General features: G+C 43.8%; 1 protein-coding gene across 15 annotated transcripts in view; it reads right to left on the bottom strand.

Annotated features, from left to right (window-relative positions):
• The window catches only part of RABL2B (RAB, member of RAS oncogene family like 2B), a 35,443-nt gene extending 24,851 nt beyond the window's left edge, over window positions 1-10,592 (bottom strand). For 4 of the 15 annotated variants that reach the window (XM_057508359.1, XM_036906809.2, XM_057508360.1 and 1 more), the window contains exon 1: window positions 8,513-8,651. Coding sequence is in view for 7 of the 15 variants with exons in the window: in XM_057508356.1 (XP_057364339.1) it covers window positions 8,513-8,619 (107 nt within the window). In the remaining 8 variants the exon portion in view is untranslated. Of the gene's footprint in view, window positions 1-8,512; window positions 8,672-9,836; window positions 9,970-10,083 lie in introns of those variants that run through there. The other 11 variants (XM_057508356.1, XM_036906805.2, XM_036906802.2 and 8 more) reach the window with 11 other exon arrangements.
• Between the last annotated feature and the right edge of the window lie 2,041 nt (window positions 10,593-12,633).

Genomic DNA, 12,633 nt, shown 5'->3' with positions numbered 1-12,633 from the left:
CACTAAGTAACCTGAGAATAATAATTTCCTCAACAGTATAAAGACCATGTATGAAAAACCCACAGCAAACACCATAGTCAACTGTGAAAGCCTGAAGGCTTTTCTCCTAAGATCAGAAACAAGAGAAGGATGCCTGCTTTGGCCACTTCTATTCAAAATAGTCCTGGAAGTTCTGGCCAGCACACTGTGATGTGAAGATAGCTATTTTGAGTTGCTGCTTAGGCATTTTACGGCATGACGACCCTTCTCACACTCAGAGCCTGTACATTTAGATAAGGACCTGAGCTTAGGATTCCAATGTAAGTTCCTGTTTTGCTTTCCAGTTGAGCCCACGAAAAGCTTATCAATACTAGGTACTTGCCACCCTGTGCTACGGCTCCTGGGATGGGGGACTGCCCTTCCCTTTGTGCACTGCACCCTTCATTTCTGGGACCTGAAAGTAATAAAACTGTGAATTAACTTTCTTTGTGTGGCTGCATTAAAACTGGACCTTCAGTCAAAGTGACCCTGAGGTTTTCACTTCTCTAAAGTGGGAGTTCAGATGCAGGGGGAGCTCCCTGCTGCGGTGGCTGTGTCACCTTATTCACAGTCGTGATCTGCATATTCTTTACTTATTACACCAGCTACCAGAAGTTCCCAACACAAACACCTCAGCAAGAAAAGGAAATAAAAGGCATTCAAACTGGAAAGGCAGAAGGGGAATTATTTCTGTTCAAAGATAACATTATTCTGTATGTAAAAAACTCTAAAGAATTCACAAAAAAACTGTTAGAATTAATAAAGTCAGCAAAGTTACAAGGTATAAAATCTGCAAAAAATCTACTGTATGGCTATATACTGGCAATGAACAAAATGAAAAGGGAATTTAACCAATGAGACCTGAGACTTGTACAGTAAAACTGTAAAACATTGTTGAAAGATATTAAGCAAGATGTAAATAAATGGGACGACATCTGTGTTGATGGTTTTGAAGACTTAATATTGTTAGCTACATAATACTGCCCAAAGCAATCTACAATGAAATCCTTATCAAAATCCCAATGACGTTTTTTGCAGAAATAGGAAAACACATCCCGAAAGTCATATGGAATTTGAATACCAAGTAGCCAAAATAGTCTTGTGAAAAAATAATAAAGTTGAGGGACTCACACTTCCCTGAACTCAAAACTTAATACAAAGCTACGGCAATTGAAACAGTGTGATATTGGCATAAAAATGGACCCACTGACCAAAAAGATAGAATAGAGCGTGCAGAAATAAGCCCTCACATATATGTTTAATTGATTCTTGACAATGGTGCAAGGCAGTTCAATGGGAAAGAACAGTATTTAAGAAAATGGTGATAGGAAAACTGTATATCACATGTAAAAGAATGAACCCCTGCCTTACACCATATACAAAAATTAACTCAAAATGGATCAAAGACCCAAACTGAAGAGCTGAAACTATAACACTCTAAGAAGAAAATATAGGAACAAATCTTCATGGCCTTGACTTTGGCACAGATTTCTTAAATGTAACACCCCAAAGCACAGACAATAAAAGAAAAATAGATAAAATGGATTTCACCAAAATAAAAAATTTATGCATCAAAGGACACTATTAAGAGAGTAAAAAGATAACTCACAGAAGAAAATATTTGCAAATCATATATCTCATAAGGGTTTAATACACAGGAAATATAAAGAACTTCTACAATAGAAAAAAAATAACCCAATAAAAAAATGGATAAAGGCCTCAAACAGACATTTCACTTAAGAAAATTTACAAATGGCCAATAAGCACATGAAAAGATATTCAGCATTACTAGTTCTTGGGGAACTGTAAATCAAAACTGTAATGAAATACAACTTCACACCCACTAGGATGACTGTTATCACGACAGAATATAACAAGCATAGACAAGGATATGGAGAAACTGAAACTTTTGTACATTGCTGGTGGGAATGTAAAATGGTGTAGCCACTGTGAAAAACAATATGACATAATAAGGAATATATATTTGGTTTAAGTATGTTAGCCTGGTTCCTGACACAAAGCTCCCAAAACCCTTGTAAATTTCTGAGTGACAGATGCAACTTTTGTTATGATACTTCGTCTTAGGTTCCTAACACAAGAAATTCTAAGACTCTTGAATTCAGGAGTGAGAAGTGTCTTTCTATATGCTAATGAGATGACTCTCGAGGAGAGGATGGGTGGATGCCAGGAGGACCCCATCTTGTGACTGCATAGTTGGAACTTCCAATGTTGGGACTCCAGGAATGGGAGAGGGTTAGAGGTTCACTCACTGATGCCAGTGATTTAATCAACCATGCCTACATAGTGGAATCTCCACAAAAAACCTTAAGTAATGGGATTTAGAGAGTTTGTGGGGTTGGTGAACACATCCAAGTGCTGGAGAGTGAAGCATGTGGAGTGGGCATAAAGCTCTGTCCCCTCCCACATACATGCTCTGCATGCTTTTTCCATGGGGCTGTTGCTGAGTTGTATCCTTTTCAACAAACTGATAATAGCAAGTAAACTGCTTTCCTGAGTCCTGTGAGTTATTCTAGCAAATTATTAAGCCTGAGGGTGGGAATTATAACTGGTTAATCAGAAATATGGGAAGCCAGGACTTGTGATTGGCATCTGAAGTGGGGGACAGTCTTGGGAGACTGAGCCCTTAACGTGGGTGGCTGTGCTATCTCCAGGTAGTGCCAGAATCTAATTGAACTGTAGGACACCACTTGATGTCTGCAGAAAATTGGAAAATTGCTTGGTGTAGAAACCCCACACATTTGGTGTCAGAAGTATTGTGAGGAGAGAGAAAGTCTTCCCTTGTAGTGAACAAAGAATTACCATATGACCCAGCAATTACACTCTAGGTAAACACCAAAAGACTTGAAAACAGGTTCAAACAGAGAGTTGTACACTAAAGTTCAGAGCAGCAGCATGTACATTATTTCTACATATTAACGATGAACTATCTGGAAAAAAAACAATCCCATTAATAATGCTATAAAAAAACAATAAAATAGAAATAAACTTAACCAAGGAGCTGAAGGCCTATACACTGAAAATTGTGACATTGATAAAAGAAACTGAAGACACAAATAAATGGAAGATATCCTATTGCTCAAAGATTGGAAGAATTAATATTATTAAAATACTGTCCATACTACCCAGAACCAACTATATATTCAAGAATTCACTACAAAATTCTAATTGGATTTTTCACAGAAACGGAAAAAACAATCCCAGAATTAGTATGGAATTGAAAAAGACCCTGAAAAGCCAAAGCAATCTTAGGTAAGAAGAATGAAGCTGGAGGCATCTGATGCCTTGTTTTCGAAATGTATTCCAAACTGTAGCAATCAAAACAGTTTGATACTGCCATAAAAACAGACACAGAGACCAATGGAAAAGAACAGAGCACCTGGAAATAAGCCCACACATACATGGTCAAAAATATTTGTCAAGGGAGCCAAGAATACACAGTTGGGAAAGGACTTTCTCTTCAAAAAACGGTGCTAGGAAAAATGGAAAGGAATAGAACTGGATTCCTATCTCATACCAATCACAAAAATTTAACTCAGAAAGGATGAAAGACCTTTTTTTAACTGCAAAATGATCACCACAGTAAGTCTAGTTAACATCCATTATCATACAGTTACAGAAATTTTTTTCTTGTGAAGAGAACCTTAGATTTACTCTCTTAGCAAGTTTCAAATATACAATACAGTATTATTAACTATAGTTGCCATGCTGTATATTACATCCCCCATGACTTAATTACCAACCCTATTTTTGAACTCCCTTCACCCATTTGACCCACCCTCCTACTGCCTGCCTCTGACAACCACCAGTGCATTCTCTGTATCTATGAACTTTATTTATGTATTTATTTATTTTAGATTCCATGTATAAGTGATATTATACAGTATTTGTCTTTCTATGTCTGACTAATTTCACTTAGCATAATGCCCCCCACCCATGCTATTGCAAATGGCAAGATCACATTGCTTTTTATGGCTGAGTAATATTCTATTGCAGAGAGAAATGGGGAGATGTTGGTCGTCTTCCGGTTATAAGATCTAATGTATGGCATGGTATCTACAAGTTGACAATACTGCACTATATATACACATGAAAGTTGCTGAGAGAGTAAACTGTACATGTTCTTACCACACACCAAAAAACGGTAACTATGTGAAGCAATGGATGTGTCAACTAACCTTATTGCGGTAATTATTTTGCAGTATGTATATACATCAAATCGTCATGCTGTGTACCTTAACACTGTTAAATATCAACTACATCTCAGTGAAGGTTGAAGAAAATCAAAAAAAACTTTTAAAGATTAATTTATTAAAATTAAGTGCTTCTGTTCATCAAAATACACCATGGGAGTCAAAAGCTACGGACTAGAAGGTCCAGAATGTATGAAGATGTTGCTATGAGTCAATAATAAAAAGATAAACTATCCAAATAAATGGGTAACTGGCCTAAACAGGCACTTCCCAAAAGAGGAACTCCAAGTGGCCAAGCACCAATAAGCAAAGAGGTGTTCAGCATCGTCTCAGTGAAATGCAAAATTAAAATTAACTATGGAAGTGTCAGCTTTCTCTCTCTACCTGAATGATCAACCTCAATAATTGTGTTGTTCAAATGTGTCATTACCTTACTACTTTTTTCCCCACTTGATCTATTGATTATTAAGAAGTCTTCTATTCTGAATGTGGTCAGTCATCCAGTTAAAAAACTAATCAAATGCAGTCCCTCCTCTGGTCAAACCACCTGATGGCTGTACATTTCATTGAGATCAAAGCCTCCTCAGATTTCCAGCTCTGCCACTGACTCTTCCATTTCCTCTCTTCTCTCCCATTCTTTCTGTTGCTCCCTCTGTTCCCATCACTATCCATTTCCTCTTGTTGAAATGCTCCTCCCCAAGATATCTGCATAGCTTGTCCCCTTGGCTTCTTCAAGTCCTTGCTCAAATGTCACTTTTACAAATGTGCCTGCCTAACCACTCACTTTACATTGCACCTGTGAGGATCACTCCTTATCTGTCAATTTGATATAATCTAGCAATGACTTTATACTTCTGAGATTTAAACTGCAGATTCCACTAAGAAAGGGTGGTGGATTTCACTAAGAATTGAAAAGATACAGCATCTTTATTATAAAGAAAATACACCACCTTCTTGGGTGGAAGTAGAAAAGTCACACAATGAAATTGCTGCAGCCAGAGGTTAGGAGGGTGATGAAAAAGACCTGTGCTTGGAACAGTTCTGAGAGAACACATGCTCAGGAGTGGAGGAGGAAGAGCAGAGGACAAGAAACTTGTCTCATCAGAGCAGGAGCAGTGAAAGAATAAAAACTAAGGCAAAGAGGGGTTTTCTTAAGGAACGCTTGACCTCTGGAAGACAGGATTGAGGAGAGACAATGAGCTGTGGTGGTTCACTTCCTCTCAACTTTCTGTAACTTAGCAGCCAGCCAGCTTGGCAGGCCTGAGTTCAAAAGCAGAGCAGGTGTACCCACTGGGGACCCCAGGAAGTTCCCATCACTACACAGTCACATACATGGTCCCTGGCCTCCTTTCCCAAAAATATCGAGAGCATTAGAGGTGTTAGATTCCTCTCCTGAGGCCCTTTCCACAGGCATGCAGCCCACCTACTCCTGGAGCTTAGGGGTGACACGAGCTTGGGACATGGGGAACACTGTGCATCTACTGCTTATGAATTTCCCCCATCAACTCTAGTTTGTATTTACACCATGAGGCCTTAATGGGGTGTGCACTTTTGCACAATGATGGACAGTGATTAAGGGGAAAATGAGACCCTAAAGGCCAAGTTAGATAGCTATCAAATAAACAAGGCAGTGCGTCTTGACCTAACTATTAAAGAGGGAATCAGAATAGACCATGTCATGTTATTAAGCAGAAAGAACACCTGGGGTCCAAAGAAATCTCTAAGAAGAAAGGCAAGGCCTGGGAGAGCTGAGAACAACTCCCCAAGAAGGATACAGTTTCCTGAGTTGCAGAGAAAGAAGCTACATTAAGAGCACAGGTACCTCTCAGAACTGGGCCAGCAATACCCAGTGGTATAGAAAATATGAAGAAAATACATGGAGTACTGGCAAGTCTTTAGGGCATCGGTGTGTACACAGGGAGAGGCTCTTATCTATCACCTAAAACAGGGTCTGACCCTGTTAGTACTCAGCACTTTCTGAGTGAATGTCCATTAAAGGGGATCCAGGCAGAGCAATCACATCATGAGCTGGCCGGGTCAAACGTTGTTGGCAGAGAACATCTCTCTGTGTCCAGCTCCAGAAGCTAGCACGTGCAGGAATGAAGGAAGAGCCCATTCCAGGAGTCAGTGCCCAGGTCCGAGAATACCTGTTCACAAGCAGTAGAGGAGCCACATCATCAGCCCACGGCCAGCAGGGCTTCAGGGAGGCAGAAACACAGGCCCAAGGAAGAAACGGGACGAAGACGCATGGACGTGCTGTGTGGACAGAACGGCACCTCAAAGAAGACCTGGTGACTGCGGCTGCTGCTACTCTTAAGTTTCTAAACTACAATGTCACCTCAAAACCGCTATGTAGCGCTGAGGCTGTGCACAAATAGAAACGCTCCAGATACGGGGAATAGTGTTAATTACGCTCTTGATAACTTTCTCCCAGCTGAATTTAAATTCACAAATTGGAGACACTGAAGACTGGCTCAGCATTCTTGAGTCCCCATGAAACTGAACTGAGATGTTTTGTCCCACTTCTCTTCCTCAAACAGTTTTCATGGTAGTCTTTGTTTCTGGGACAATGTTTTGCCTGAGATACTTATGGAAAAAAACGAAAGTTCCTGTGGCCAGAATTCTCATCTGGCCCTGGTTGGCTAGCTCACTACACATGTGTGGGCAATACGTTGCTATTGACTCTATATAAAGAGCTCTGCCCAGTGCTCTGGGCGACACGGCATGGCTGCAAGGCTGCAGGAGAGCAGAGCAGAGGCTGGAGTGGTGGCAGTGCCAAGGACGGAGGCCTAGAGGACAGCTGTGCAGTCGAGAGGCCCAGAGGCAGAGACCGGCTTGCTGCATGCAAACTCGCTTTGAGTGAACGAGATTTTAGTGATTGACCTGCCATTGTGGAAATAAAGTTGGGTTCAACCCTTTCACCCCAAGAACGTTCTACGGTCATTTCTTTGGTCACACTGAATCCATAGTAAACTTGCCCAGGGCTGAAACCCATTGACAAGACAATACTGTTGGATGCTGGGGACTGGCTTGTTTTCTAAATGTTGTGGCTATAGAGGCCAATGCTGTGGTAATCTCTGCTGTCTTGTTAATGGCTTAGATTCTTACTGTTTCCGTTGCTGTTTTCAGGTAAGCTTACAAGAGACTGGTTTGAACTTGGGCGTTGCGTAGCACTGAGTTAGCGGGCAAGCCACCTTGGGTCTCATACCAAGCTGTTTTCCAATATCTCTATCAGTTATTAACCTGACAGTTTGTTCTACCTGCCTGCCATTCCTATTCTCTGTTGGTTCTAAAATTTGGTGGGAAAAAGGGGTGTTATTTAGTGCATATTCTCCTCAAACTACTACTCACCCTCACTTTTATTGTATAGGCATGTTGTTGAGGATGGTCCTAGTAACTGTAAAACACTGAACTAGAAATGCAGCATGTGTGTAGTGGGTGGAGCAGAGAGTGAAAGTGAATTCATGAAGATGGCCTAAAACCAGAGCCCACAGAGAATTATTCACAGGTACTTGAGTCCAAGAATATGTTAATATAAGGTGATGGTGGAAAACAGATGGATCTGGAGCACCTGAGAGATGTGACTAAACCAGGCATCTGGTGAGGGGCAAGTCACCCTCATCCTGTGACTGCAGAATGGGTGTGTGCTTTGAACAGTCCAAGACAGGTGGGAAACACCTCTTGGAGACAAGCTGTCAGTGCTGCAAAACCTGTCAACCTTCCTGGTAGGGAGTTCCCCACGAGTGCACAGAGGCACTGAAGTCAATTAAAAGAATAAGCCAATCGTTTGTACTGATTACAGTCAGTTGCCAATTTTATCGACTCCTCTCAATCTCACTGAGGTCCTTCAAGAACCTTTACCACCTTTAATCAGCCTGTCACTGGTTTTACTGGTCACACCTCTCGCACTTTCCTCTCTCCATTCATACTGTCTCCACCTTGCAACCTCTCAGTCCACAAACCACATACAGGAATACTGCAGTTCCCACCTCCTCACCCTGGACTCCTTTTCCTGGGTGAACTGGCCCACACCTTCTGCCAGGACTCATGGAAAAGGCTCTGCCTCCTCAGGCCTGTTGACTGTCCCTGACCCCATGCAATACACACAGCTGCTGCTATGATTCCCTTTGTTCCCCCATGCACACCTGGGATCCAGGCACATTTACTCTGTTACCACTCCTGTAGAAACCATGCTCCTCTGTGCCTCCAGGTCGGGTTTTTTTTTTTTCTACTAACCCTGACATGCTCTGGGCCTGGCCCTCCTTCCCTAACATGCAACATACTTGGACTTGCCCACAGCACTGTCCCCCAGGCAGATGATCTTCACATTGTCATCAGCATCATATTTCTCCTGGTCCAGCTCACAGGGTTTGGCCCCATTCCTGGCCATTGGCTCCTGGCTGTAGACAGGGGCTCAACCAAAGGGATGTTCTTGTCACTATCTGGAAGATCAAGAACAGAAAGTTTTAAAGCAATGAGAAGTCCCCTCAACTCAATCTACTTCTTCCTCTCCTTGGACAGGGGACAATGAGCTGATCAAAGAGGGGCCCAAGGCCACTTACATCCTTTTCTATTCATCATCAACCTCGCCACCACTTGCTGAACCACAGGGTTGTAATCTTGTCCCCACCAAAATCCTCTTAAGGTGGGTCACCCTATGTCATCACCTTACTACAGCTATTCTCAGGGCCACACTGCCTACTCCTACCTGGACAGACAGTATTCTAAGTTTTGTTGAAGTTTTACATACAAAAATTTTCTCACTTGTAACGAGTCAAAAGGTCAAAAAACAGTGCCCATGTCACATGATCGATGAGACATTGTCTGGCAAAGAGACAGTGCTCTGTAAGCCTGAGTTCCCATCACTGAATAACAGACCACACAGTCAGACACCTAATCTTCATTCCTGATCCTCTGCCTCATGCCTCTCACCTCCCCTTCAGTTTTCATCCTATCAGTAGCTGCCTTTTCCTCTCTCAGTTCAGGCATTCCCCAGACCCTCTTCTATAGTTTTTTTTAAAAAATTAAACCTCTACTAGTCTCAAGTACCTCCTATATGCTGCTGATGCCAAATCTGTACTTTCATGGAGACCACTTCCCTCAGTGCCAGACACAGATACGCAATTGCCTATGATATTTGGACTAGTATACTATCCCACACAGGCATAAACATGTGAAAACAGTTTCTTAAGTTCTGCCCACCCCAAACATTGATCCTCACATTTCCTGTCTGTGGAGATATTGCCAGCCACACAGTTCCAACACTTAGGTGTAACATCATTTCTGGCTCTGTTCCACTCTCCTCATGCCCAAATACAACTTTGCAAACAGTACTGAGAACGTGCCATAGTCCAGACGCCAAGCTAACAGAAATGCTGTGATAACACAGAAGCAGCACTCACGCTTCCTGAGCATTCACCACGAGCAGACCTTGCTCCAGGCTCAGAGAGTAGGAGACACAGTGATGGCAGAGTCTACTGTGGCAAGAGGTATGACAGAGGTGCACACGGGTTGGGGGTGGAAAATAAGAGGACCCTTCAGTTTCCCTGTCTGTGCCATGGTAGTGCTATTGCTCAGTTAAGAACTCAGCCTTGTTCACCGAGGTACCTTCAGCCTCAAGAGCAGAGCCTGGGAAGTGGCATATGCTTGGGTAGTATCACTTCCCCTCTGTAGCCGGAGCCAGGAGTTGGAAAGCCAAACCCAGTCGTACCGCTCCAAGGTTGTCGCTGTCCTTGCTGACCTAGTGGGCAAGCTCTCTTTCATTCAGTCAATATTTTGGGGGCACATTAGGTCTGGAAACCACCCTCCCCCCATCACGCTGGTCTGCCCTCGCCCCTGCACCGCGCGAACCCACCGTCCCTTTTCTCCCCCGACCAGGCCCTCCTTCCCACACGCTGAGACCGCTGCCTGGGCGGCTTCTTTCTCTCGGGCGGGTTCCAGGCCAGGACCGGAGAGACCCGGGGCGCCGCAGGTCGGGCTGCCGGTGGCCAGTCGCTCTCCAGCCCCGCGCCCCCATCGGACCCTGTCCCGCTCGGTACCGCAGGGCCAAGTCGGGCTCACTCAGCCGGCACTCTTCTTCCGCCTTAGCACGCGTCCTCAGGGCTGCTACGCAACCGCGTAAGGACCCCGAAGAGAGTTACCTGGCCGAAGGCCTGAAGGACCCCTCCTAGGTGCGGGCTGGCTAGCGCACTGCCCGGCGGGATGGTCGCCAGCGAGTGCGCATCCAGCTCCGGGACTGAGTCCGGATTCGGCCGCTGAGCTCGTGGAGTGGCGTGGGGGCGGCGAGTCGGTGGGGGTAGGTCTCAGGCCTGAGAGGCCGCCCACGGCCCGCGGTGGGCCGGGCCTCAGGATCGGGAGGGCGGTTCCGAGGCCCGCGGGGCGGGCCTCAGTAACCTCGAGGAAACACATGGGTTTGCAGAAGTTCAGTTGGATTGTGTTTTACATTTTTGTGCATAAATTTGTTGCGAGCAAAGATGTTTGTGGTTTTTTAATTTGTTTTATAAAAATACTTGGAAATCCTATACTTGAAACGCCCGTTTTCAGTGGCTTTATGAAGCAGAGTCCAAAAACATGCAGTGTAAAAACAAATGTGTTTTAATAGCTGCTAATCAGTCTTTATTAAGTCTTTGCTATATTATTTCATTGTCGCCTGTTAATCTTAAAAGTGAAACAGTTAATTTGCTAGTATTGGGGAGGAAACATTTTTCCTCTGCCCTTTAAGGTTCTTCTCACTGGTCTAAGAATTAAATTGATGGAACACAGATTAACAGGAGAGAACCAAATTTAATTTCCTACTGTGGGAACCCCATCCATGTGAGAGGTTCCAAGACAAAGGTAAAATTAAGTGTATATGGCATTGTTAATCTTAAAAATACATCAGTTAGTTATTTTACCAGCAAAAATGGGTTTACTGGTGAATAGCAGAGAATTCAATTCACGGCATGCAAGCCACAGCAAAACCATAGGCAAGTCCAGAGAAAAAGGAGAGGATTGTTTTTTTATGGAGAAGAAGGAAGTTGGGAAGGGTTGTTATGAACAAAATGTATTGAAGAAAAGCAAAAGTTCCGGGTGATGGCCCCCTTGCAGAGGTAGTCAATTTCTTGTACCAGATGCAAACTACATTTTTTTCCCTGTTGGGACATGACGATTCCTGCCTGTAAGTCCGGGGAGAGGAAATCCCGGGGCAAAACCTATAAAAACCAAAATCAGTCAAAGGGAGAAGTAAAGTTTAAAATCCGTTTATTGCTTACAAACTGCAGTCCAGGCAGGGCCTTCTCTCTTTCCTGCTCCAGCACAAACAAAACCAGCCCTTCCCCCTCACCTCTCAGGTACAGATAAACCCTCCTATGCCCAGGTAATTTTTACCCATTTATATAGAGATGAACTTCCCTCCACCCCTGAGGAATGATGCAGATGCACCAAAGCCATACTTCTCTCTACCCCTGAACGCCTATTGATATGCAGATGTCCTAAAACCAGGCAAGATATTCTGGAAATGTTACAATTTTACCCATACTGCCTATTGGGGTCTGTAATTGGCGATTCTTCCTGTAATTGATGTGGAGGCCTCCTGACTTCACTAAGTAACTGATCCCGGGGTTTTTGTTCAGGGAGCCGAAGAATGAGCTTCACAAACATTCAAGATAGGAGGGCAAGGTACAGGCTTTCATTTAGAGATAAAGTGAAAGGAGCTCCTGGCTCCCGCCAGGAGGGAACAAGAGAGTCTGGGGTGGTGCTTTGTCTACAGGTTTTATAGGCAGTTGAGGATTTGGGGGAACATGAAAAAAAACTTACGGGTGCTGTTAGTCTGGGGAAAGGAAATCCTGGGGCAAAATACCTCTAAAAACCAAAATCAGTCAAAGGGAGAAATAAAGTTTAAAACCCGTCTATTGCTCACAAACTGCAGTCCCTGGCCGTCTTTCTTCTCCGCCCTGGACAAAGCAGCAAGCAGGCAAATCAGCCTCCACCCCTTAACCTCTCCTGTTCAGACACGCCCTCGGTTGCCCAGTAATTACCCATTGATATGGAGATGAACTTCTCTCCATCCCTGAGGATATGCAAAATGCACTAAAGCCAGGCGAGATATTCTGGAAATGTTACAATTTTACCCACAGGCCACCCCTCCAGAAATCTCGCCTTACAATCTACTCGTTCCCCTTCTTCTGTGATGGTCCCTGGGTAAGAAAACTGGAGCATTGTGACCAGACTAACGACATAACAATAGCAACAGCAATAAAATTATTACAATCCTCAAGCCAGAGGATTCAGCTAGGTTCAAAGTTCCATGCAGGTTAAGTCCATAGCTTGTCCATTCCATAGGCAGGCAGTAACTGAGGGTTCAGAGCAATCATCATGTGGCAGCTGCAGCCAGGGAGTGCATCCAGGCCACAAGGACGGTAGGAGA

This window comes from Manis pentadactyla, chromosome 10 (genome assembly GCF_030020395.1).
Source record: "Manis pentadactyla isolate mManPen7 chromosome 10, mManPen7.hap1, whole genome shotgun sequence".
Classification (NCBI taxonomy): domain Eukaryota; kingdom Metazoa; phylum Chordata; class Mammalia; order Pholidota; family Manidae; genus Manis; species Manis pentadactyla.
The sequence above is the reverse complement of the archived record's forward strand: the minus strand, read 5'-3'. Positions and strand labels throughout refer to the sequence as shown.